Source organism: Lynx rufus, unplaced genomic scaffold (genome assembly GCF_022079265.1).
Source record: "Lynx rufus isolate CCGP_SWC_20201006 ecotype Redwood Valley unplaced genomic scaffold, mLynRuf1.p SCAF_3, whole genome shotgun sequence".
Lineage (NCBI taxonomy): Eukaryota > Metazoa > Chordata > Mammalia > Carnivora > Felidae > Lynx > Lynx rufus.
In genome coordinates, this window is record NW_025814845.1 from 79,256,027 (window position 1) to 79,283,999 (window position 27,973).

The 27,973-nt window shown below is 33.2% G+C and overlaps 1 protein-coding gene and 1 pseudogene across 5 annotated transcripts in view; one reads left to right on the forward strand and one right to left on the reverse strand.

Moving 5' to 3' along the window:
• Positions 1 to 27,973, forward strand: part of RAP1GDS1 (Rap1 GTPase-GDP dissociation stimulator 1) — a 173,066-nt gene that overhangs the window by 105,412 nt on the left and 39,681 nt on the right. For 4 of the 5 annotated variants that reach the window (XM_047090391.1, XM_047090390.1, XM_047090394.1 and 1 more), the window contains 2 exons: positions 5,053 to 5,199; positions 18,450 to 18,578. In XM_047090391.1, the coding sequence (XP_046946347.1) occupies positions 5,053 to 5,199; positions 18,450 to 18,578 (276 nt within the window). The remainder of the gene's footprint in view (positions 1 to 5,052; positions 5,200 to 18,449; positions 18,579 to 27,973) is intronic. The other variant, XM_047090392.1, reaches the window with a different exon arrangement.
• On the reverse strand, positions 21,369 to 21,619 carry LOC124519929 (40S ribosomal protein S27-like; annotated as a pseudogene).

Below are 27,973 nucleotides of genomic sequence, written 5' to 3' on the forward strand. Positions count from 1 at the left end.
CTGATGTCACAAAGAATGATGACTTCTGTAGGAAGTAAGTTTGAGCAGATGAATGCATAAGGAAGCAAGATCCTATTGTTATACAAATAATTAGAGGGTGGGAGGAAACTAGTTTTAATTATGTATATAAGCATAATTTTTAAAAGAGATTTTAAATTTGTATTTCATACTGAGAATTTCTGAGAAGAAATATGAAAAAGGTGATGTTTAAATCACAAAAGTGGAAGGAGCATGGAAATCATAGACTTTTAAATTGTAAAAATAAATTAATACTGTAAAAAATTTATTTCAGATAATATTTGCTATTGCAGAGTCTAGTTTTTTGTTTTTTGGTTTTTTTTATATCCAGCAACATGCCACCTCCCCAATTTTTTTCTCTTTAGTCTTTTCAGAGAGTTGAGTCTTTTCTTTTGGAAATCTGGTGATGATAGAAATGATAACTATGTATTTGCTGATGTTATTATAAGGCTTTTCTATAAAGCATGAATATAAAAAAGTTCCAGAATTATGCCTATCTCATCATATTTTACATGAAAGGCACTTTCTACTAGCTACTTGGCTGCCTTTCCATTTTTTCTTTCAAGTTGTAACATCTATGTATCTCTGCATTTATCTGTTTCCCTCGTTTCCTCCCTAACTTGAACTGTTGTGGGGTTTTATTTTTTCATGTACATGCTGTATACACTTCATACTAAATTGTCTTATTGAATGTACAGAAAAGTGGACTGTCAACAAAGACCTGCTTTTGTATATTCTGGAATAGGTTCAGCCTTACGTATCAGATTGCCTAATCTTTAAAAGTCAAGCAACCCCACAACCGCAAATCAAACAATATCCAAGTAGTAGTAGAGTGATGAAGCCATAGGAATTCACACGCTGCTGGGAGGAGTGAACACTGGCCTTGTAAATTATGTTTCCATTATGTTGTCATTATGGAGAACCTGGAAGATGTGCAAATTGTGTGAACCAACAGTACCATCTGTGAATTATTAATGATAGCCCAAACCTAGGAACAACCCAAGTAACAGTCATCAAAAGAAGAGGCAAATAATTGCAAATAACAAAACATGAGTTTCACAAACCTAATGTTGAGTGTTAGAAGACAGGCACAAAAGGATAAATGAGGGGCGCCTGGGGTGGCTCAGTCTGTTAAGCATCCGACTTCGTCTCAGGTCATGATCTCGCGGTTCATGAGTTCAAGCCCTGCATCAGGCTCCGTGCTCATAGCTCGGGCCTGCAGCTTGCTTCGGATTCTGTCTCCCTCTCTCTCTATCCCTTCCGCATTCACGCTCTGTCTCTTTCTCTCTCAAAAATAAATAAACATCGGGGCGCCTGGGTGGCGCAGTCGGTTAAGCGTCCGACTTCAGCCAGGTCACGATCTCGCGGTCCGTGAGTTCGAGCCCCGTGTCGGGCTCTGTGCTGACTGCTCAGAGCCTGGAGCCTGTTTCCGATTCTGTGTCTCCCTCTCTGTCTGCCCCTCCCCCGTTCATGCTCTGTCTCTCTCTGTCCCAAAAATAAATAAACGTTGAAAAAAAAAATTAAAAAAAAAAATAAATAAACATTAAAAAAAAAAATACAACATGATTCCATTCAAATAAAGTTCAAAAAACAACCAGAGCTAAACTATTCTATAACCATATTGTGCTGCTTAAAACAAAAGCAATTATATTATTTTCATTTTCATTCTCTTTCTTTCTGACACATATACCCATACACCACACATACACACATTCACTCATTCACATTCATCCTCAAGGTGAATGATAATTACCAAAATGTAGGCAAAGGCCCCACTTATTCAGTAAATACCGAGTGTCTACTATGTACTGAGTATTGTTGTCCACAGGGAGAGAAATATACAAGTCAATCTGAAATTAGAATACACTCTAGCACATCACAATGATTGTATTCAGTGGTTGTGTTTAGGTTCTTTCCTCAGCCTTAGGTATAACTTGTACCTGATGATGGAATACCAACTTGGTAACTTTTTTTTGGTAACACTTTTTTTTTCTCATTTGTGAAACATAATAACCATGACATTTAAGTTTTATTCTTTCCTGTTTTTGGCTACTGAAAAGTAATGGAAGTGCAGTATCTCTTTAGATTCATAGCTCTCCTCTTACCTAGTGTGAAGAAAGATCATACTTGTGCTGGAAACTACTTCCTGTGACAAGTCATAATTAAAGAATGTAGCAGGGCCCCTAAAAAGTTGGTGGGCTGCACTTTCATCAGTGGTTGGATACCTTATTACTATCGAAAATTAAGATAAATTCTATTTATAGAAGTAACATTGCAGGATGCGTCACAAGTTAGAAGATACTTACTATGAGAAGAGTTAAAAGTCAGCCTACATTCTGGGGATATGAAAGTTTAGGATAAGGTACCTTTGTAAATTATTTTTAAGTGAACAATAATAACTCATTTTAATACTGTAACATAAAGCTATAGAGCTACCTTTATTGTAGGAGAATAATTTATATGGATTTGTGCAATGAGAGATGACCTAATATGTATTTAAATGACTTGTAAGATATCTTTAAAGACATACTCTTTCACTGGTTTTGGTGAAGTAATAGAATTCAGCATTTTACATTCCTCAGATTCATCCCTGGCTAACTTACCAAAATAGGGGGTGGTGAGGGGGAGGGAGGGAGAGAGGGAGGAATGAAGGAAGGAAGGAAAGAAGGAAGGAACTGTATAAATGTTGCTGTAGTGATGGTTAATATTTTTTTAGCTTAGATTTCTATTAGTATATCTGCTTTGCTTTTTTCCTCAAATTTAGTATAATGTAATTTCTACTATAGAGATTGAGTTTACATTCTGTAACCAACTCCTGATAATACATGACTGAAGATCTTTGTTGTAAATAATCCAAACCGGGCAGGAAGGGAGGAAGGAAACTGAAGAAGGAAGCAAAGGACAGGAGGAAAAACACTGTGTCTCTGAAACACAAATAGGTAGTTTGCTTTCTAATGGTAGTTACGTTCTTATTTACTGCATTATTAAATTTGATGAACAAATTCGTTGAATAAATTTGTATTAAAGTTTGTTACATTATTGAATATTTTGAATATTGAATAGCTAACTTTTGAAAGCCAGCATAGCTTTTAAAATTCATAGCAAATAGGCTCTACAAAGATTCTTAGTTTCCTAGTACATGAAATTAAGGCTTACTTTAGCAATTCTCTAAGATTTCTAAGTCCTAAGCATATGTGATTTATATTTTGAAAGCACATACTCACTCAGCAGTTTGAATCAAAAACTATTAAAGCTTTGCATTTTAGGCATGGGCTATACTGTATATTCATAATATTGAAGGTCTAACCATTTAGATTTGTAATCATACTGTTCAGTTTTCTCGGACATCATCCCCATACAAATTGCCCAGCAATTGAGATAATTTACGTTTATGTTATTGGATAGTAAAACCTTGGATATTAGATTTCTAAATGAAATATTACCATTGTTCTTGGCTGGTTTATGACTAGTTACCCTGATAACTAAGAATTTTCTGTGGTCTTATTAGCTGATTAGCATAGTTTCCTGTTCTGCACGTATATAACAATATAGTAAAGCTAAGTGGACATGGCACAAAACTAAGTGAACAAAATTTTTTTTTCATTTGAGTTATGGATTTCCTGAAAATTTTTCAAAATTATGAAACTAGAATTTATGAAGCCCTGCTTTGTAAGGTGTGTGTATGTGTGTGTTTATCATAAAAAATGATATAGTTTCATTGTCTAATATGATTCAGCAGCGATTATAAAGATATGACCTTAGTTTCAGTTCTTATTAGAAAAAAAAAATCTTTCACTTACTAACTTCATAACTGTAACTCCTTTGTGAGCCATTTCTTTTAGTGATCCTTTATATTAGGCTTCTGTAGCTGCACTCTCCCGTACGGTGGCCACCAGCCAGATTTGGCTATTAAACAATTGTGAAATGTGGCTTGTCTAAATTAACATGTAACTGTACGTGTAAAGTGTACTCAGATTTCAGAGATTTGTTGCATAAAAATGTAAAACATTTCACTAATAATTTGTATATTGATAGCATGTTGAGATGCTGTTTTATTGGATTCTATTGAAATAGATTATTCCAATTGATTTTTTATGTATTTCTTTTCACATTTTTAATGTGGCTCCTGCTAAATTTAAATATATATTAATGTGGATCATACTTAGGCTCTCATATTTCTATTGGACAGCACTATTCTAGAGTCTCTCATTGTTTGTATGTGGAAGTCAGATTTAGAAATGCAGATACTCTTTCTTTCATCTCTTTCCATTCCTGCGTTCAGGGGTCAGAAAGTATTCGAAAGCTCTTTATATGTTCCAACAGTTAAATGACATCTATTCTATGTGATATATGTGTGTACATAAGAGAAGGTATGTTTAACCATCATTTTGACCACTGGTTGTAATGATGAAGTGTATTGGTGTGTTCTAGAATGAGGGAATAAGATGAAACACAAAGTAGCAAGAAGTGAGAATGGGAACATGCTTATAGACTATAGAAATGCCATTACAGAGACCCCAGTACTAATATTTAAGAATTATATTTTGTGATCTCGAATTATTCTGTAGGTCAGAAGGTTTTCTTTGATAATAACTAACTTTGAAACACACTGATAGGAAGATATATTTAATAGTTTCCAAGCTGAGAAAAAAAAATGTCTACAAAATATTAGTTCCTGTTTTTTCCTCTAATTCAGAATTATCAGTTGTGAAAGAGGAGGTAAAAATTTTCACATGTGATAGTCATACATTCCTAGGACACAGAGAAGTTCGTTAAGCTCCTATATGATGCCAGTGAGAATAATCTTTTTTCTCTGAAAAAGTGATTGTCTCTTTTCCCCATCCCACCCCCATTTCCATGTTTACTTGTTTTATTTTGTTTTGTTTTTCCAAAAAGACATATTTAATGCCCTGCTTAGTTTATTTTCTACTTACTCACTAAATAAGGATTAACAACACTGTTATGTTTTATATTTGAAATTGTAAGGTACGTTTCTTTTTTCTTTTATTTTTAATTTAACTCTTTGTTTTACAGATGAGGGCAGAAGTGCAGTTGACCAAGCAGGTGGTGCACAGATTGTAATTGACCATTTAAGGTCACTGTGCAGTATAACAGATCCCGCCAATGAGAAGCTCTTGACTGTCTTTTGTGGCATGCTGATGAACTATAGCAATGAGAATGGTAAACAAAATTGAAAACTTGCTTTATCTCTGGGGGAAAATTAAAAATCAGACTACAGTACAAACCAAAAATATTTAGAAAAATGATGAACAAAGAATTCATAAGTGGCATATAAAATTAATAACTAGCCAACATTAGATTACAGTGTTTCAAAAATACAGAATGGTCTAATTTATTAAATGGGATGAGTTTTTGAAGAGTTACCCATGTTAATTAATACCAAAAACAAAACAACATAAATGGTTTAAGATTTCTCACTGTGCACACTTTAAAAATAACAATATTAAAATAGCTTCACATTTATTACTTTATATTAATGCCAGGAGTAGCTTTAAAACACAAATACTGTCTATATAAGTAAAATTACTTTATCTAGATACTAGATTTACTTGTAAGAATAGAAAAAAAATTTTTTAATTGTTTTTTTATGTTTATTTATTTTTGAGAGAGAGAGCACGCGAGTGGGGAGGGACAGAGAGAGAGGGAGACAGAATCCTAGGCAGGCTCTGTGCCATTAGCACAGGGCCCAACGTGGGGCTTGAACTCATGAAGTGTGAGATCGTGACGTGTGCCAAAATCACATGCTTAACCAACTGACTAGACTTAGAAAAATAAAAAAATCTGGACTTAGAAAAATAAAATTCAGGGCAATTGCAGTGTCTGATTTTAGAAATTTAATAAATATTTGTCTAAAGAAGTTTCTTTTCTCTGTAAAAACATTCTTAGAACCTAGCAACAAGTGACATGTCAAAATTTTCAGATAATCTATATAGTTATTAATTAAATGAACATAGAATCAGTGATATGAAAGCTTCACTATAGTTTTGAATGTCACAAAAAATGATTCATCTTCTATGAGTTACAGCATGGATCAAACACTCAAATTCTGATCATTTTCTAGACTGTAATATATACATAAGGTCTTTTTATGGTTTGTTTTATAATGGCATCTTAAGCTGTAGTCTTTGGCAGAGACAGATTTTATTTGCATATTGAACACATTATTCTTTACTTTCATGTGTTCTAGAAACATGTGGGCCTTCAGGCATATTTTTCAGTTTTCAGTTTTATTAGTTACAAGTCCAAAGAAATATTCTTAATAATTTAAAAAAAAAAAGATAAACATTGATGACAAATGGCTTCTGACATTTGGCCTTGGTGTTGGTGACAACCACAAATGGTGGAGACTGTAACCCTTGTCCCATTGTGTGGAGAGAGTCACTACTCTCCTCTTGCTGGTGGTTTCTATATAGCAATTTGGCCAAATACTGCCAAATCTTTTCATTTGGAGATGGGGTGGACTGAAAATCTGTCTTTTCATGTGATATCTGAGTTTTAAATGTTGGAATATATATATGCTTTTTTTTTTAATATTTATTTATTTTTGAGACAGAGAGAGACAGAGCATGAACGGGGAAGGGGCAGAGAGAGAGGGAGACACAGAATCTGAAACAGGCTCCAGGCTCTGAGCTGTCAGCACAGAGCCCGATGTGGGTCTCGAACTGATGGACCACGAGATCATGACCTGAGCCGAAGTCGGCTGCTTAACCAACTGAGCCACCCAGGCGCCCCTATATATGCTTTTTTAGCACTGTACAAACTAAACTTAGAATGTGTCCTCAGGTCGCATCCTAAGCAGGGGATACCGGTTTTAAACCTTTGAATTAAATTTTCCAACAACAACAATAATAAAATAGTTTTTGTTTGTCAAATGGCTGGCCTATTAAACTCAAGCTAGTAACAAATGGTACTGTTTATAGGGTCAACTACCACTTTTTTTTTTTTAACCCTGTGGTGGAATCATTTTTGAAAAGAAAATGAACAGGGGAAACAGAAATGATAGAGTCTAGGTAATCTACAAATTGAGGAGCTAGTTCCTAAATAATTGAAATTTGACCATACTAGATATGTATCTGAATTGCATTAAGAACTCATTGGCCAGTTGTTCATGTTCCTTTCTCTTCAACTTCATTTGGGACATCTTGGACACCCATCTTCACTGGGTGAAGGTCCCACCTTGAGAAAGTGGGACAAGTGCTAAATAGGAGAATTGTTTAGAAAGGTAAATGAAAGAAACTAGTCATGAAGCTATGATAGCTGCTTTGGATATAAAGGAATTAGTCTTGTTATGAATTTGAACTCATTGTCCTTTGAGGAAGCTGTTGTTCAAAATCTATACAGAAACATATCAAATGACTACATGGTCTTTAAAAATATCACTAATTCTAATCCAAAGGAGACTGCAATTTCCTTTGAGTCTCTACAGTAGGATATTACAGCATGTAGACATATGTACTGAGAAGGAAATGATTAACAACACGCAGAGTCCACAGATGAAATGCATAATATATTTGTTTTGTAAGGATAGGCTTTTTTTCTGGTGTGCAAGTATTCCCCAAAAGTAGATACTTTGGAAAACTTGATTAACTTTTCTCAGAAAATTATTGAAGCAGAAGTGTTTTTGTTCCATTATTCTAAAAGCTGCAACTTGAATGCAGCCTCAAAACTTACTAGATAAAATAGAAGTACAGTTATCTTTAGTATTTTAAACAAACAGATGCCAAATGTAGAACTATCTTCTTTCCTTTGCTTGTATTTACATTTGTCTCTCATGGGATCATAGTTTGTGAAGTGATTCTTTTTCTCCATAATACTCTTTAACTTATATTCCTTTTCATTTTGCGTAATTATTGCGTCTTTGTTCTGATTACTTTTTCTTCAAAATGCCTGTTTAAAGACTTTCCTACTTAAATATTAGGTCTTTTTGGCTAACTTCAGGTCTTTTGATATTGTGTACCCCTAGATGAGTCACTGAGAAAAAAATAGAGCTTTTTGAAATTCAGGAGACAGTTTTTATTAGCCCTCGAAAATGAGTTCTTTTTATGAGTATTTACTATTGAATTTCAGTACATAAGCTTCTTCTAGTTTTTGAGTAGAATAGTTGACTGATAATACCCCCTTGTTACTCTACCAGAAAAATTAACTGTGTGTTTAGACCCAGTAACTTAAGCCTTATTCATAGTTAGGGAGTTGTTACTTTAGCTTCACAGATAAAAATTTTTAAATACAAAGATAAGAAAGTACTGAAAATGGTCACAAAGACCTACCAATATAGTTTCTTTGATGAGAATATTTTCAAATTGTTTATTAGGCCTAAAAGTGAATTGACACAAGACCGAGACCTAAGATAATCTTGATTCCTGTCCATCTGGTGGACAACTGTGAGCACATCCAATTTTTAAATACATTAAATAGGGAATAAAAAAAATTTCCTAACCACATGCCAGACAGATATAGTGTGAAAATACCTATGTGGAAAAGGGATTCTGGTACCCTTTGATAAAGCTGTATAAAATTTAAGGTTCATGAAATTTTAAACTTTTTGAACCAGCTCAAGACTATATACACTTTTAAACTATGAGCTGGATATATTCTTTTGTTTCCCCATTGGTGAAGCAATTAAAATTTTTATACCCAGACTGGTAAGTATGGAGTATCTGAATAGAAAAAGTTATAATTGCTTAGCCAGAAAAGTTGTATCCATAATATTATATAAATCAAATCATGTTTACATAAAATAAGACAAAATTTTTGTTTAGGAAAAATCATTTACAATTTATCCTTTTGGGAAAAATCATACCTGTTTTTTACATGGCAGAAAAGCACTCTTCAATTCTGTTGCCCTCCAAAATAGTCTGAGTGTTCGACAGTTGTGGTTATAGTAAAGCATGTTGACAATTTGATAATCAATTTGAGGAAATGTGCTGAGCTTCCTATATTTTCTTCATCTAGTTATTATTCTATAAATAAGAAACCTAAGCCTATTATTATAGATATTTTTGTATCTCATTAGTTTCTTGGATATCTTTTTTTTTTCTAGCATTGTTTACCCAATACCAAAACATTGCAGTGAAGACTAAAAATTTTGTTCAGATCTATTTTCAAATATGACACCATTTTAGCATATAGTATACAGTTGGAAAATATATATTGACTTTTCTGGAAATTTAGTATTGTCTAAAATTTTTTTATTAGCAAAATCAATACTTGGAAGAAAAATGGGTTTTTGGAATGTATTTTCTTTATTCTATCAGAAGATGATAAGCTCTTGTCTACTGTATTAGTTGATATTCTCTGTTCACATACATGGCAGCAGCAGAAAGTGGCATTGAAAACATCCTGATAATAATGCCAGATCTGTCATCAAAAATTTACTCTAGGTGATCCACAAATTTAATAAATCTGAAAGTTGATTGCAATTTAAATACAAACAAACCAGTAATCTAAAGTAAAGCACCGGTATAATTTAATACTTTATTGATGAATCTTTTCGTGGTTACTGTTTTTATTATCTTACATGTACTGTGTAATAACCATGATTAATCAGTAAATATCTCTTAGAAAACTCTGTAATTGAGAAAGTAATTTTTTTTCTTAATATATCTATGCTAGAGACATAAAATACAGTGAAAACTCTGTTATAATTCTTAGGAAAATTATTGGTGGTAAGCAATAAAACAAGGACTGAAGTGACTTGTTTCACATAATCTGTGCCATAAGAGAGAAGAGTAAAGGAAATAAACTTGCCAGCAAAAAAGGAAAAATTAGTTTCTTTCTAAAAAGATTAACATAATATACACAATTTATGACTGGCTTCTTCATGTGACCTATATTATATATGTGTGTGTGTATATACACACACACACATATATAATCAATTAAGGAATATGATGTATATTGGATATATAGGATATCAGTTTGAGGATATGATATGTATGCATATATATCGTATATATGTGACATATATGTGAATATATATATGATTTTTACAAATAGAGTTGATTTTTCTCTAAAATCTTAATAACTCCCTGTTACTGAAAGAGTAATTTCTCTTTTTTGTGGTTTCTAAAATCTCTCTGGGATACTCTTAGGATAATTCTCACATTGATTTACAGCACAGACTCACGATAACTGAACAATGATTGAAGGGAGGCTGTGCAGTTTAGGAAATGCAACTCAAATGCAAGGGTATGTTGTTGGAGCTAACAATTGAATTTAAGTATTCAGCCTAGTGCATAAATTCAGTTGTTTAAAATAGGCCTGTAAAGCATTTTCTCTCCTCTAAGTAAAGATTACTTTATACATAATTAATTTTAGCTGCTACCTTCATTTCAACCATTAGCAACAATTTCACAATTTTAATCATTTTCCTAGTGAAATCAGTCCAGTAACTTGCCTTACTTGATTTTTCTTCACATTTAAAATAAGAAGAAAAGAAATTAATAAGGAGTAATCCTGATTAAAAACTAAAAAGCACTTTGGTGTGAGCGACTTATTTATATTTACATTTTGGTATTACTTCATTATAGGTAAAAAAAAATACTACTTCCTAGATGTTACATGTTTAGAAAATGATTTGCTTTGCATGAGTGAGGAACTATTTCTGCGATTTATTTACCATGGGTACAAGCTAATTAATGATTACATATATCTTCTAAATACTAACAAGTTTTTTCCTAACTTTAAGGTAAAAAAAAAAAATCAAAATGTAAAATTTTATCTTTGCAATTTATTGTCTTTTATTCCCTTAATTATATTGATTTTTCAGTATACCATTTTCAGTGTATTTTGTGTTCATTTTTTTTTCTCTGTTTATAAAGACCTGGAAGATGTGCTTTTAAGCTCACATTCTTTAAAGTCCTGTTTGTCAAATTATTCTACTAATGTTAAACAAATTGTGTTAAAGACTTTTATTATGCACCTAAAAAGTTTTTAGGCTTTAAAAACTTTTGTAGAAGATTTCTGAATTTCCAGTTTGTCCAACAGAGCATTCAAATTTACTCACCCGGTTTGCACTCATGAAGTTCTGCTACGAATGTCATTTTAAACAAATTATTTCACTGAAGGGCAGAGCAGTTAGTTTTTCTTTTGCCTCCTTTTAATTTGTGTATTAACTTGGACCTATTACACTAGCTTAGCTTTTCATCATACTCCTTCTGAAAAATTACTAAAATGCTATTACTTAAGATAGGGTAAGAACTTGGTTTTTAGTAGAAGTGTACCAAATGCACATTTGGTTTAATTCCACATGGTCAAGTAGTGGCATTATTTAGCTTTGACCATTATAGAATGAACTTCTGAATGTAAGAATCTGAAATTTTATCAGAAAAAAAATGAAATGATTCTTACTTTTTTTGTTAATGATTTAAATTTTGGCATTATGGTACAGAAATAATACTTTCTTAGTATTTTCAGCTTCTAGATTTTTCCTATATCATAATAGTATATTTAGAATTGTGATACTAAATAGATAACACAGTTTTAACTGAGGGCAGTAGAGTAACAAAATATGTTTGTGATTCCTCATTCTCTAGCATGTTTTTCTTTATTTACTTCATGTCTGGATTGAAGATGATTAATTGTAGATATTATTGAATATCATTTTCAAGATTTTCCTCATAATAAAAGTTTGAGGTGACAGAGGTGGCTTTCTGATTTTAATTCATCCTCACAAGATATAAAGAATTTCCAATTTGGGCTTTCTGAAAGATTCATGGCCTGAATGAAATTAAGTAACTAAAAATTAAAAGCAGTTCCTAATATTTATTATTGTAAATTCTAAAGAGGATATTCTAATCTCTATTATTCTGCCTTAATTTAATTTTTATATTTGTATATTTGTCACCATCATTAGTTATTGCCACATTTTAAATAGCGCAATGTAAATATACATTTACATTTCAGCTGACTGACAGAATTTCAGCATATGAAGCACAGAGGGGGATTTTCTCCACACGTGAAATGCTTCCCAAATTTAAAAATGAGTATTTAGAGTAACAGTAAAACTGAAAGACCAGGCCTTGTTTTTATTCTTGACGTTACTATACCAGTTGAAATATGATGGTGTCAAGCACATGATTATTGGCCACATACAGGTTTGTAGGTGCCAGAAGTGACATTGGAGTAAGTTTTCAGGTGTTTGGCCTTCTAAGAGCTAAGGCTAAAGCCAGGGATAAATGATGGAATTTGGCCACATAGCCATCTTTAATGTGGGGATACTTGCAATGTCTGCCTAGAGAGAAACTCAAGGCAGAGAGATATCATATGTAAATTCTTTTGTATAAAAAGTAGTAATCCTGCTTTCTAACTACCAGTAAAATCCAGTCAACATCAAACTGCCTATATTTTGTTAACTGAAACATTTTTAAGTAAATACTGTTTGAAAGATGGATATTGGCCAGAAATCAGAAATCTTTTGTTATGTAGATATGTCTTGTTAACACAGTTTGTGAACTTCAGTATAATTTTAAAGTGTGAAAACTTAGTATAATGCTCCAGGGTAACTAGCAATATTTGTTTGGGTTTTTTTTTTAAGCTAGTAAATCCTTTTGTAAAACAAAAGGCTTTTTGTTTTTAAAGATACATGTTCATAAGATATACATGTTGTGATGTACATTAACCTGGCATTTAGTTTGATTTGCTATACTAAAATGTAGGCTTAAATTTTCACCTACTATGGATATGGCCTTTCTCTCAGCAATGAGAACAGAGACAGGATATTTTTCTTCCACTAAGAGCTGCTTAAGCAGCAGCTGGTAGTAGTCCTCTTAAAACAAAACAAACAAAACAACAAAAAATTTTAACCTTTGAAAGACATAGTTTTCTTCAGTCAGAGTAGACATACTTTGTAGAATTTCCTTTTTAGCAGTATCCATTATAACAAGAGTGAGCCTAGGAGAAAAAAATTAGTCTACTATACTAGATTGAGACATATTCATTCTAGATGTCACTGGATTGAGAAGAGTAAATGGGTAGGTGTCTTAAGAATAATAAACCATTTTTCCTTTTTGTGATTCTGCTTTGGGGATTTTGCTGTTGCTATTGTTTTACATTATACTCACTCGTAATTTTGTCATTATCTCTAAAACTTTTACCAAAAAAAGGGAAATTTTACTCTTGTAGAGACTCTTGATTTTCAGAACCCAGAAAAAACTTTTGAATTCTTTTCTGTTTTTTATTAACTGTTAAAAAACAAGAATTGTGTAAAGGTATTGCTTTAAACCTCCATGATTCTCAGTACTAATGAATCTTGATTCTCTCTTTTTTTTTTTTTCATTGAAATTACTGTTTGTCCTTGAAATGCATAACCTAGGGCTTAAATTATAGGGATAATCCAGGTGTAGAACACATAATGCATGTTTTTGTTTAAAAAGAGCTTTTAAAATTGAAGTTAATTTTAAACACATGTATTTTTATTTTTTTATATGCTCAACACTAGGTTTAGAATAAAAGTTCTCCACTTTCCTGACCAGTCAGCAAAAAAATACTGAGTAATAAGTAACTGAAAAGGAAGTCTACTTATTCCTGCACATGTGTATGTGTAAAGTTTTTAACCATGAATCATCCTCTTGGTAGCTGTAAAGTCAGTTTCCTTTTCACTATTATATTCACTACAACTTGTTTAAACTTATTTCTATTTACTGTTTTACATCATTTTTAATTTTTGTAGCCTTTTTTGGAAGTATATATATGCCAATAGTTAGGTGCACTTTCTTCAGTCTTTATTCTTAAATGGCTTTTATCCAATTTGTATTACAACTCTTCATCAAGATTTATATTTGCTTGTTTTTGTTGTTTCAGCTGTATATAATTCACTTGATTGTAGATGGGGTTTTTATGCAAGCCTGTAAATAGGAATATTGTACTCTTTATACTATGAATAGTATACATACTATTTATACATACTAATGTAGAGACTATGTATTTTGAGTTGTGTATATCTTATTTGACACAGTTACATCATTAAATCCTGTTTACCAATAAGTTTAATCTTGTAACATTGTCTATATGGGCCTTTTCTTGTAAATAAGGTAAACATGTGTTACAGTCTTCTTAAGAAACTAATTCTTTATAGTAATTGATCAACGTAACTTCAGTTGAGTTACTGGGATTCTTTTCTGGACCTATAATCTATCTATACCAATGTTTTAAACATTAAACTTAAAACTCAGGGGGAAAAAGGTTCTTCAACTTAAGATCTTCTCTCCAGATCTCCATTCTTTGGAGTTTCCATGAGTGTGACCTGAAGAACTTGGAACCATTGAAATTCAAATGTAGGTAGGTAAGTGTTCACACCAGCGCATGCGTTGATTGCCTTATATCTCTTTGTATATGCATCTGTATTGCACCCCCTCAGTGCCTTTCTTCCTCTTCCTCCCCATAGATCATGTAGGGCCTGTGTCATCTTGATATTTTGTAATTCTGTATTTTGGTCAGTATTTGTCTGTGATGTGTGTCAGGAGCAGTTTTTAAAAGTCTTCAGACGTTTATGACATCGTGCTGTCTAAAGACTGTCTTTCACACATAAGTGTTTGCTATGTACGAGGCTGGGTTGCATTTTGTGAATTGTGTTTGTTGAGCTCTGATAACATTCCCCTGGAGTTGCTGGTATTCACTGAAGGATACAAAACTTCTCAGTCTTGGACTGTTTCACTTTTTCAATTCTAGAGAATGTGAACCATTTCTGGTTCTAAGAATTTTTTCCAGTTAGTCTTTGATTTAAAAGTCATACTCCTGATAACCATTCATAATAACATGAGCGTGTCACCTACTATCCTTTGAAGACCATTCATAAGCTTTCTTTGGGCAATAAGAAAAAGTGATTAAACTTCATCATTTGCTTCCAGCAATAAGAATTAATACCAATTTATTCCACACAATTTATTCTACTTAACCCCCACCCCACCCTCCAAAAAACTGTTGCTAGCTAACATACTAAGTTGTAACTGAAATAGGCAAATAGACCCAATCATGGAATCGTCCCCTAAGCTTAAGTAGAATTTCTACCCAAATAATCAAAATAGGATGTTCAGGTGCTTAATGTAATTTTGGTTAAAATATCTGAACACCAAAATCTAGTATTCCTACCATGCTTTTAATTTTTATTTCTTCTCCTATTATCTCATCTGCCAAGCACATCATTGAATTTCAGAATCTCTATTCCATGTTTTGTTTTATTTTCAATCTCCTCTAAAAGGTAGGTAATCCTTTGGCAGTGGTTCTTAAACTTTTGGTCTCTGAACTCTTTTAGACACTTAACAATTACTGAAGACCCTATAGAACTTTTGTTTATAAATATGGACTATTAAAAAAATGAGCTACATCTATCAATATCTACCATATTAGAAATTAAAATGGAAACAATTTAAAAAATTATTTAATATTGCATATTAAAATAATAGCTCATGTTACCGCATCTTTTTATGCAAAATAACTTCAATTTTAAAAATATTGCTGGGGCACCTGACTGGCTCAGTCAGTAGAGCATATGACTCTTGATCTGAGGGTCATGAGTTCAAGCCCCACCTTGGGCATGCAACCTACTTAAAAATTAAATGCAAAATTAAATATATTGCTGAGAAGAATAGCATTTATTTTACTGTGAATGTGTGCTGCAGAAGAATATGATGACTACCAACACAATTTGGTGCTACCGACTGGGTCATAATAAAGCCCAGCGGTTTTACCCACCATTGTTTTTGTACCATTGGGTAAATATCAATACAGTGAAAAAGGCACATAAAATCTTGGTATTTTTATGAAAGTAGTTTTGATTCTGTGATCCTCTGAAAGGGTTTTAGGGACTCCATTTTGAGAACCGTGTTCTAGGATGCCTGCTTATCTTGAAATGAAAATTTGTATCAATCTGTTTGAGTAAAGTTTTTTTTTTCCTCATTTGGGCCTTCATTATCCAGGGAGAATGACTTGCCTGCAGTTGGTATAAACAGACGTTAGAGTTATTTGAGTATAATTTTTGTTTTAGTTAGCCTCATAGAAGTGGATATAAAAGAAAACACCCAAGTGATCAAAAATGGGTATGTCCATTGGATGACTATATAATTTTTCTCTTTACTTGTGTGTGGTATGTGTGTTGTATGTGAGTATACAATTAATTTGGCTCCTGGGTAGCTTTGAAACACATTTTCCCAAAACAAAGTGATTTTCATGATTTGTGGCGATTTACACCAAATGCCATTGGGCTATACTTTTTCTCCTGATCTACTATAATTTCAAATATTATTGCTTCAATTTGTATGCCAAAGATTCTATGAAACTATGCAACATTTCTTAACTTTTTGCCCCTCATTTCCCTGGAACCAAAATTCATACCTTAAGAGCAGTCCAAGAAAGTGGTAGAGATGCCAAGTTAGGAGAATATGAAGAACATCATCTTCTAAGTGGCATTCTCCTATTGAGTTATCTCCTTCATAGCATTTGTTATTCCTCTGATGTCCCTGGACTGTTGGATTTGTATAGTTTGTACCAACAGTACTGAGGGGGTGTGTGATGCTTACATATATGCAGACATACAGTGGAGTTTGACTCACACTCAATGCATGCGCTAGTGCTCACGCTTACATACCTGAAATTTAATGATTCAACAGCTCTGCAGTATTTGAAGAGGTAGTCAAAATGAGTAAATAAATAAATGAAAGTTAAAAATACTGCTAAAGAACAAAGATCTGCAAAGGTGATCCAATAATAAGGAACTTACTGGTAAGTAATCAAAATAATTTCTAACTTGGAAGGCTTATTGGTGCATGATCATTACAAATACTGTGGCCACAATACAAGTTTTCTGCCAGTATAACGCTTAATACTATACCTTATAAGTAATTTAATAATACCTTATACCTTATAAGATAATTTAATAGTGCGAATCATTCATCAGTTGCTGAGTTGTATAAGAAGAAAATATTTAGCATCAAAAGCATAAAAACATCATTTAGTTGAATGTATTCTTTTATTTCTGTCTCCTTTTATAACAGATTTCATAACTCCATTGCAAAATTTGAAATTGTTTCAGATTTTTTGAACTCTAAATGTAAACTTCCCTTTTTCTCAGGGCTGTTTCCTTGTTTTGGTGATAGGCCCCTTTCTAAGATAGATGGGCCCCCAACAACTGAACCAGCTACTATGCATACACTCATCAGTTTTCAGGGTGATAAGCCTCTGTTGGCTGTCTCTTCATACTTTACGCTGAAAATAGGAAAAATTAACCACCGAGACTGCCAGGCATACAATCAACTGAAATGTGAGGCAGCTCAAGGGCCTTCATGTTCTTATCTGACAATCACCCAACTGCCTCCTTATCTATTGGTTAAGAACTATAAAGAGTGATGAAGGGTTATTAGGCAAACTGTCAAGGGATGCATGCTAAAAGGAAAATGTGTTTGTAATAAACAGGATTTTTATCTTTAGATTCCCAATAGGGAACTTAAAAGAATTTGGAGAAAATTATTATCTTAAAAATGGCATATAATTTTTAAAAATTTTGAAAGCATTCTTGTATCTTTGGGTGAAACAGTTATTAATAGTAAGTGTTTTGCATAAGCATGTGTTGATGTTTTTCTTAGCTTATTCTGAGAGGCAGTACTTTTGATTTTCATTTGGTTTATTTACCTTCAGCTTTGGTACAGGTATTCTATCATAATTGTTCATGAAGACCATTGTGGAAATCCAAGGCATATTAAATACTTTAAAACCAATTAGTTTCTTAGAAAATGAAGGCAAACAATGATGACAAAGCTTATTGATCTCATTCTCTTCACCTCTCAAGCCAAATTTTCCTTTCTTTACTAAGATGCTTGTCACTATTATTAAAGAAAACGTTGAAAAGAAAAATATTTTAAGTAATACATTTTTTCCTTGTTAAAACTACTTTCCTTCCTAGCAGTCATCGAAGAACGCTCTGGTGCAAATGATCAAAATAATTTTTGTGTATTATATATACTTTTCATTATTATGAAGCAACTATTTTTAAAAGATTCTAAGATTCTGTCTTCTCTTGGTCTTTATTAAATTGGTTTCTCTATGCTTTTCATATAGTCTGATTTCCTATAATACAAATATTACTTTGACTAACATTTTCACTTAACAACCAGCGGTAATGTTTAATTATTTATGCACTTTTAAAGCCTGCTCTACAAAAGTATAAGACCCTGTTTTAAAAAAATGATTTGACACATTATTTCATTTCTAAATTTCCTTTAATCATTGAAAAGATTCAAAACTCAACTCTTGTGAACTAATGTTTTAAAATGTTTCAGATAATTATATGGATGAACTTAATCTTGTTTTACTGTACTTGAAATAGTATTGAGTTTGCAATAGGGAGAATAAGGTGTTTTCTTCTTACTAATGTCCATTTGATACATAAACACTTCTGTTTGTTTGTTTGTTTCTTACAGATTCCCTTCAAGCTCAGCTTATCAATATGGGTGTTATACCTACCTTAGTGAAATTACTGGGCATCCATTGCCAAAATGCAGCTCTTACAGAAATGTGTCTTGTTGCATTTGGCAACTTAGCAGAACTTGGTAAGTCCTAGCCATGAACCACAAATGTAATTCACTTATCAGTGTACTTACAATAAATTTTCCTTTAGATGTTAACAACCTGAAGATCCACGTAGATTGTATTATTTTTTGGCAGCATTTGGATTGCTTCAATGTTTAAAAAAGTAGATCCAATTATATTTTATGATTGAATTGTTTGTAATTGGAGCTGCTTTGCTTCCCTCATTGTTTTATTTATCAAAATTTAAAATTTACACTTGTATATTATTCATTAGAGTCGAATATTTAAAATGATTTCCACTTGACTTTAGTATTCTTATATGAGAGACAGTCTTGAAATCAAGTATTGTATTTCCAGGACAAAAATAAAGTCGGTGATTTATTACATTTTATGTAAACTATTTGCTCATCAGGTAAAAAGGAATCTAGCAGACTAAGGCTTTCCCCCCTCTTTTTACAAAATCCCTCAAAATGAGAGAGGACTTTTTCATAAAAATATGTTTATAACAGCGTTAGAAAATATTCTGAGAAATCCTTGAAAATCAGACCAGCCCAGTCATAACAGAGAAGGGGACTGATGACTCCAGCACCCCTATCTCTTTTCTCTGTTTTAGTTTTCTCTGTATCATTAATGATACTCTTCTTTCTGGCCTCCCTCCCTGTGATTCTTGATATAAAGTTACAATTCCTGGTCTGAATCTACCCCCACAACCATATTCATAATAGATTTCATATTCTGGGAACAATGAAGCCAAATGATGTTTTGTCATAACTAAATATAACAGCTAAAGCAAATTCTATTAATCATACCCATTTTATACATAAATAAACAGAAGCACCAGGACTCTAGCCTTGGATTTTCTAACTGAAAGCTCACGTTCTTACATACTGCATATTAAAGTCTTGATCTCAGTACTTTACTTTTGCATTGACTTCAAGTTAAAGGAACAGAGATTATTTATCAAAGCTAAATTTTAAAAGTCTTTTTTTTCTTAAAAATAGCAACATGTTTAGATTTAATTTCTTTTCATGAGACAGCTAGATTTTTTTTTTAGCATTGATGACACACAGTGTTAAAAGTCATTCTTATTCAGTGGGTCATCTCCTGGTATTTATGAATGTTCTTGTCTTCTATTTTCTTCTGCTTTTCTTCTTTTTCATACTGTCTCATTATTTCTATCATTCATGTAAGACCAAGAATGAAAGAACATTTATTCATTGTTTTACAAGATATTAAAATGGGTTGTCAGTTTGTGTTTGGTATACTGTATAGAAATAAAACAGAAGTCATGTTATAATCTCTGATAATGTCATAATCTTTGTAACAGAAGCATAAGCATCATTTAATGTGTGTTGCCTGTGTTAAGGTATCAGGATTTATTTGGGAGATTGCATAGACCACCTCAATTCAGCCTCCTCTCCCTGGCCTTTATTAAAAGATGGATATACACTCAATTAGTTCAGTCCGATTTCATAGTCTGTTTCCAGTTGTTACTGCCTTTACCCCATTTGGAGGACAAAAGGATAACCAGCTGTTACTGCCTTTACCCCATTTGGAGAACAAAAGGATAAAAGAGAAATATTCCTTTATATACTAAGACTTCTAGAGTTTATATCATGTCTGTTATGTTCATGTACTATCTAGGTTATATGTCAATACTGAAGTAGAACCTTATGCCCCAGAATACTTTTCTTCTTTTCAGTGTGTGCTTTATTCCCCATGAGTTAAAAAATCGACATAGTATTATTTTTATTGGCATAGGGTAAATATCAAGTTCCTATCATATTTGTATTACAGACTTCTGAATATGGCATATCACTATATGCTAGAGTTACTTTTTGTCAAAATTTTTAAATAAAAATGTTAAACAGCAGAAATTTTTGTGGTTTTTGCTCACAAAACATATAGCTTAAAGACAAAATATAAAATAATTCAATTCATATCACTATATGCTAGAGTTACTTTTTGTCAAAATTTTTAAATAAAAATGTTAAACAGCAGAAATTTTTGTGGTTTTTGCTCACAAAACATATAGCTTAAAGACAAAATATAAAATAATACAATAAGTACAATCTATTATGGAATTGGGGACAAAAAAAAGGAAAATGCAGCTCTGCCTTTTTGTTCTCGTTGAACCCTAGTTTATGTACACACATAATTTTTTTATATTCACAATTATAGCATGAATACAATTTTAAAGTTTGCATTCTTATCTAATATTATAGATTAAGTATGGGATTTTTTTCCCTTTTTATTTGGTTCCAAAATCTTCTATAAAGAAATTTTTCTGCTTAAAATACTAGGATTTTGAGGGTAGAGATGTTAGGATAAAAACTTGAGTTTAATTTCACTTCCTTCTGGAAACTAAAACTTCAGTAAAGGGATACTTTTTAAAAGGCTTGAATTTTCAAGGAAAGGGGGAAAAAAGGGAGGGGAGGGGGTAACAAAAACATTTTAGGACCTGGGAAGAAATACCAGCAATAACTTGTGTTTTTAGCAATACTTTGATATCTTAATCCTGAATTGGAAAGCCAAGAAGTAACCAATTTGCTCTTTGGAATCTTCAAAAGGATCAGAATTTGGTGGTATGAAAATCTTACTCTCTTTCCTCTTTCTTTCTTTCTCTCTCTCTCTTTCTCTTTCCCTCTTTCTTTTTCTTTCTGTCTCTCCTTCCTTCCTTCCTTCCTTCCTTCCTTCCTTCCTTCCTTCCTTCCTTCCTTTTTCTTTCTCTTTCTCATTCATTCATTCATTCATTTAATCAAAATGTGTTTATGGGGATAGTTTCCTACTCATCTTGATTCAGGGTGCTTTTAGTGCTGCTTCCATCTGAAGGAACACCCTTCTGTAAGCCTTGCTTTTCCTCCCATAGACTGGCAAAGGACAGTAGAGCAGCCAACACAAATTCCTTTTGGGCATGGCTAAAAACAGTAGTGATTTTATAACATCCTGGGCACTTCACATACATCTACCAGGAGCTGGAGCTCTGCACCAGGCACTTCTTTTTGTGCTGCTTCTTCCCCTCTTCCAGGGCGGGTGGAAGAGGGTCTTCCTGAGGGGGCATGTTCTTGTGAGGAGGTCGTGACTGCTGGAAAGCCCCTTTCCACACTTTATGGTAACTGCCCCTTCCCATGTAAGCAAAAGACTATTCTCTGGAGAGACAAAAAATGGAAAGTTTGTTGTCTGGGGACAAGACTTAAGTTAAAGGAACAGGTACCAGAGTACCATTCCAAATATAGATTAAGTGAAAATAGGTACACTGATGGTGAAAATCCCAATGTTATATCCCTTTGTCCTCTAGAACATAGACTTAAAGGTACTTATACAAAAGCACTATCTGACCACCCTTACAGATAATCTTGCAGTCAAAAAGACAACATATACTCATAGCTCCTAATCAACTTTTAAATCCCAGTTTTTATTTTATTTTATTTTATTTTATTTTATTTTATTTTATTATTTTATTTTATTTTGTATTTTATTTTGTATTTTTTTTCATCATGGTAAGTGTACTCTTTAGTCCCCATCCCTTATTTCCTTCAGTCCCCAACCGACCTCCTCTCTGGTAATCATCAGTTTGTTCTCTATAGTTAAGAGTTTGTTTCTTGGTTTGCCTCTCTCTCTTTTTTCCTTTGCTCATTTATTTTGTTTCTTAAATTCACATGGTATCTGTCTTTCTCTGACTGGCTCACTTCACTTAGCATTATACTCTCTAGATCTATCCATGTTGCAAATGGCAAGATTTCATTCTTCTTTTATGGCTGAATAATATTCTAATAATATTCTTTAAGCATTCATCTTTCTTTTTAAAAATTTTTTTAATATTTATTTATTTTTGAGAGACAGAGACAGAGCATGAGTGGGGGAGGAACAGAGAGGGAGACACAGAATCTAAAGCAGGTTCCAGGCTCTGAGCTGTCAGCACAGAGCCCTGTGCAGGGCTCGAACCCACAAACTGTGAGATCATGACCTGAGCTGAAGTCAGATGCTTAACTGATTGAGCCACCCAGGCGCCCCTAACCATTCATCTTTCAGTGGACACTTGGGCTGCTTCCATAGTTTGGCTATTGTAAATAATGCTGCAATAAACATAGGGGTGACTGTATCCTTTTGAGTTACTGTTTTTGTATTTTTTGGGTAAATACTCAGTAGTGTGATTCCTGGATCATAAGGTAGTTCTGTGTTCAATTTTTTGAAGAATCTCCATACTGTTTTTCACAGTGGCTGTACCAGTTTGTATTCTCACCAACAGCACAAGGGCGTTCCTTTTTCTCTACATCCTCACCAACACTTGTTTCTTGTGTTTTTGACTTCAGTCATTTGGATAGGTGTGAGTTGATAACTCATTGTAATTTTGATTCACCTTTCTCTGATGATGCATGATGTTGAGCCTCTTCTCATGTGTCTGTTGGCCATCTGTATGTCTTTTTTTTTTTTTTTTTGAGGAATGTCTGTTCATATCTTCTGCCTATTTTTTAATTGGATTATTTGTTTTTTGGGTATAAAGTTGTATCAGTTCTTTATATGTTTTGGATACTAACCTTTTAATGGATATGTCCTTTGCAAATATCTTCTCCCATTCTGTAGGTTGCCTTTTAGTTTTGTTGATTGTTTCTTTCACTGTGCAGAAGCTTTTTATTTTGATATAGTCCCAGTAGTTTACTTTTGCTTTTATTTCCCTTGCCTCAAGAGACTTTATCTAGAAAAATGTTATTACAGCCAGTATTAGAGAGATTACTCCCCATGCTCTCTTAGGATTTTTATGGTTTCAGGTCTCACATTTAAGTCTGTAATACATTTTATGTTTATTTTTGTGTATGGTGAAAGAAAGTGGTCCACTTTCATTCTTTTCCATGTGGTTATCCAGTTTTCTCAACATCATTTGTTGAAGAGACTTTTTCCTATTGGTTATTCTTTCCTCCATTGTCGAAGATTAATTGACCATATAATCATGGGTTTATTTGGGGGTTTTCTCTTCTTTTCCATTGATCTATGTGTCTGTTTTTATGCCAGTACCATACTGTTTTAATTTTGTAATTACTTTGTAATATAACTTGAAGTCTGAGATTTAGATACTTCCAGTTTTGTTTTTCTTTTTCAAGCTTTAGCTATTTGAGGTCTTTTGTGGTTCCATACAAATTTAAAGATTGTTTATTCTATTTCTGTGAAAAATAGTACTGGTATTTTGATAGGGATTGCATTAAATGTATAGATTGCTTTGAGTAGTATAGACATTTTAACCATATTTGTTCTTCTAACCCATGAACATGGAATGGCTTTCCATTTCTTTGAATGGTCTTGAATATCTTTCATCAGTGTTTTACAATTTTTAGAATACAGGTCTTTCACCTTCTTGGTTAAGTTTTCTCCTAGATATTTCATTGTTTTTAATGTAATGTACATGGGATTATTTTCTTAATTTCACTTTCTCTTGTTTCACTATTAGTGTATAGTAATGCAACAGATTCCTGTACACTGATTTGTATCCTGCTACTTTACTGAATTCATTTATCAATTCTAGTAGTTTTTTTGGTGGAGTCTTTAGGGCTTTCTATATATAGTATCATGTCATCTGCAAATAGGGAGAGTTTTACTTCTTCCTTACCTATTTGGATACCTTTTACTTCTTTATGTTGTCTAATTGCTGTGGCTAGGACTTTAGTACTATGTTGAATAAAAGTGGTAGAGTAGAATCCTTGCCTTATTCCTGACCTTAGGGGAAAAACTCAATTTTTCACCATCGAGTATTATGTTCACTGTGGTGTTTCATATAAGGCCATTATTATGTTGAGCTCTAGACTTACTTTGTGGAAGGTTTTTATAATGAATGGATTTTCTACTTTATCAAATGCTTTTTCTGCATCTATTGAAATGATCATATTTTTTTTATCTGCTCTCTTATTGATGTGACATATCATACTGATTGTTTTGCAAATATTGAACTATGCTTGCATCCCAAGAATAAATCCCACTTGATCGTGGTGTATGATTTTTTTAAATGTATTTTTGGATTCAGTTTGCCTAATGTATTGTTGAGGATTTTTGCATCTATATTCTTGAGAGATATTGACCTAGAGTTCTCTTTCGTTGTAGTGTCTTTATCTTGCTTTGGTATCAAGGAGATACAGGCCTCCTAGAATGAATTTGGAAGATTATTTCCTCTTTTGTTTTTTGGAATAGTTTGAGAAGAGTGGGTATTAACTCTTGTTTAAATGTTTGGTAGGGTTCACCTGTAAAGCCATCTGGTCCTGGACCTTTTTTTGTTTGGAGGGTTTTGATGACTGCTTCAGTTTCGTTGCTGTTAATTGGTCTGTTCAAATTTTCTATTTCTTCCTGCTTTAGTTTTGGTAGGTTATATATTTCTAGGAATTTATCCATTTCAATTTGTTAGCATACAGATTTTCATAATATTCTGTTAGAATTATTTGTATTTCTGTGGTGTTGGTAGTTGTTTCCCCTCTTTCATTGGTAATTTTATTTGGACCCCTCTCTCTTTTTTTTTTTTTTTAAATGAGTCTTGCTAGAGGTTTTTATCAATTTTGTTGATCTTTGAAAGAACCACCTCCTGGTTTCATTGATCTGTTCTATTGTTTTTTGTTGTTGTTTGTTTGGTTGGTTAGTTGGTTCCTACATCATTTATTTCTGCTCTAATCTCAATTATTTTCTTCCTTTTGTTGGGTTAGGCTTTTGTTTGTTCTTTTTCTAGATCCTTAAGGTGTAAGGTTAGGTTGTTTATTTGAGATTTTTCTCTCTTCTTGAAGTAGACCTGTGTTGCTATAAACCTCCCTCTTAGAGCCACTTTTGCTGTATTCCAAAGATTTGGGACTATTTTGTTTTTGTTTTCATTTGTTTTCATGTAATTTTTTATTTCTTCTTTGATTTCTTGGTAGACCCATTCATTGTTTAGAAGCATGTTATTTAACTGCCATGTATTTGTGTTCTTTCCAGATTTTTTCTTGTGGTTGATTTCTAATTTCAGAACATTGTGGTCAGAAAAGATGTATGGTATGACTTTGATTTTTTTTAAAACGTTGAGATTTATTTTGTAGACTAATATGTGATCTATTCTGGAAAATGTTGTATATGCACTTGAATGTATGTTTTGCTGTTTTAGGATGAAATGTTCTAAATATGTCTTTCCCATCCATCTGGTCCAGTGTGTCATTCAAAGTCACTCTTTCCTTGTTGATTTTCTGTGTGGGTCATCTGTCCATCAATCTAAGTGGGGTGTTAAAGTCCTCTACTATTAGTGTATTACTATCAGTTAGTTCTTTTAAGTTTGTTATTAACTGTTTTATATATTTGGGTGTTTCCACATTAGGTGCATAAATATTTACAATTGTTATATCCTCTTGTTGGATTGTCCCCTTTACTATGATATAGTGTCATTCTTTGTCTCTTGTTACAGTCTTTGTTTTAAAATCTGTTTTGTCCAATATAAATATTGCTTTGCCGGCTTTCTTTTGACAGCCATTTGTATGGTAAATGTTTCTCTATCCCCTCACTTTCAATCTGCAGGTGTGTTTTGGTCTGAAATGATAAGCAGCATGTAGTTGGGTCTTGTTTTTTAATTCACTCTGTCACCCTGTGTCTTTTGATTGGAGCTCTTAGTGCATTTACATTCAAAGTAATTATTGATTATTGCTATTTTGTTACTTGTTTTGTGGTTTCTGTAGATTCCCTCTATCCTTTTGTCTTGTGCTCTCTTTCATTGTTATCTTTCTTTAGTGATATACTTGGATTTCTTTGTCTTTATTTTTTGCATATCTATTAACTGCTCTTTGATTTGAGATTGCCATTAGGTTTGTATATAATCTCTTCTGTGTATAGCGGTCTATATTATGTTGGTGGTTACTTACATTTGAGTCCTCACTTCTCTCCCCACCACAATTTTAATGTATGGTGTCATACTTTACATCCTTTTATTTTGTGAGGCCCTTGACTGTTTTTTACAGAAATATTTATTTCTACTGTTTTTGTGTTTTTTTATTTATCATACTCTAATTTACAGTTTTTCCTTTTTCACTTGAAGCGTCTCATTTAATAGTTCTTGTAGAGCTGGTTTAGTGTTCATGAACTCCTTGAGAAACTTTTCATCTCATTCTATTCTGAATTATACCCTTGCTGAATAGAGTATTCTTGGCTGCAGATTTTTCCCTTTCAGTACTTTGAATGTATCATGCCACTCCCTTCTGGCCTGCAAATTTTCTGCTGAAAAACCCACCGATGGCTCTATGGGGTTTTCCTTGCATGTAACTGTCTTTTCTCTTGCTGTTTAAAAATTTTTTCTATTGATCACTACTTTTTGGCATTTAATTACTGTGTGTCTTTGTATGGACCTCCTCAGGTTGAATTTTTCGAGGGAATCCCTGTGCCTTCTTAATCTGATACCTGTTTCCTTCCTCAGATTAGGGAATTTTACAGCTATTGTTTCTTCAGATAAATTTTCTGCCACCTTATCTCTCTCTTTTTCTTTTGAGATCCCTATAATGTGGTTGTTATCACACTTGATGTAGTCAGAGTTCCCTAAGACTCTTCTCAATTTGTAGAATTTCCTTTCCTTTGCTCAGCTTGGTTACTTTCCATTACTCTCTTCTGGATTGTTAATTCATTTCTCTGCTTCATCTAACCTGGTATTTATTCCATCAAGTCTATTTTTATTTCGTTTACTGTGTTCTTGATCTCTGATTGGTTCTTTTTAATCTCTGTGTTAATGGTCTCACTGATGTTCTCCACTCTTTTCTCCAGTCCAGTGAGTATCTTTATGATCATTAAATTCTCTATCAGGCATATTACTTGATATCTGTTTCATTTTGGTCTCTTGCTGTGGCTTGATCCTGTTCTTTCATTTGGGAGATGTTTCTCTGTCTCCTCATTTTGTCTGACTTTGTGTGTCTGTTTCTGTGTGTTAGGAAAGTCGGCTACTTCTCTTTTTCTTAATGATATTAGTCTTATGAAGAAGTGGTCCTGTAGTGCCCTGTGGTTCAGTGTCCCCTGTTCCCCAGGGCCTGCACTTCAGGGACCATCTCTTATGTGTGTTGCATGTGCTCTGCTGTTGAGTCTTGGCCTCTTTTTCCTTCGTTCTAATTATCTACAGAGTCTCTCTATTGTATGCAGTAAGGTGTGTGGTGGTCAGCTTACGAAACACCTGCCCCTGCTGGGACTGATGTCCTGCAAAATGAGCAGGTCAGGAGATATGTTATTGCGAGGGTTTGTACTGGTTTTCTGGGTAGGGAGTGGATAGCACTGGGACTGAGGTGAGCATGACTGGGAAAGGTGGATCTTGACCAACGTGTTGGGGAGGGAGATTTGATGCAAGCAAGTTAGGTAAGGAGTGTGGAAGCCTCACTGGTTCCCACAGGTGGCTATTGTTTTTGCTGTAGAGGAAATGGTACCTGCCAGCTTCTTTATTCCTGGA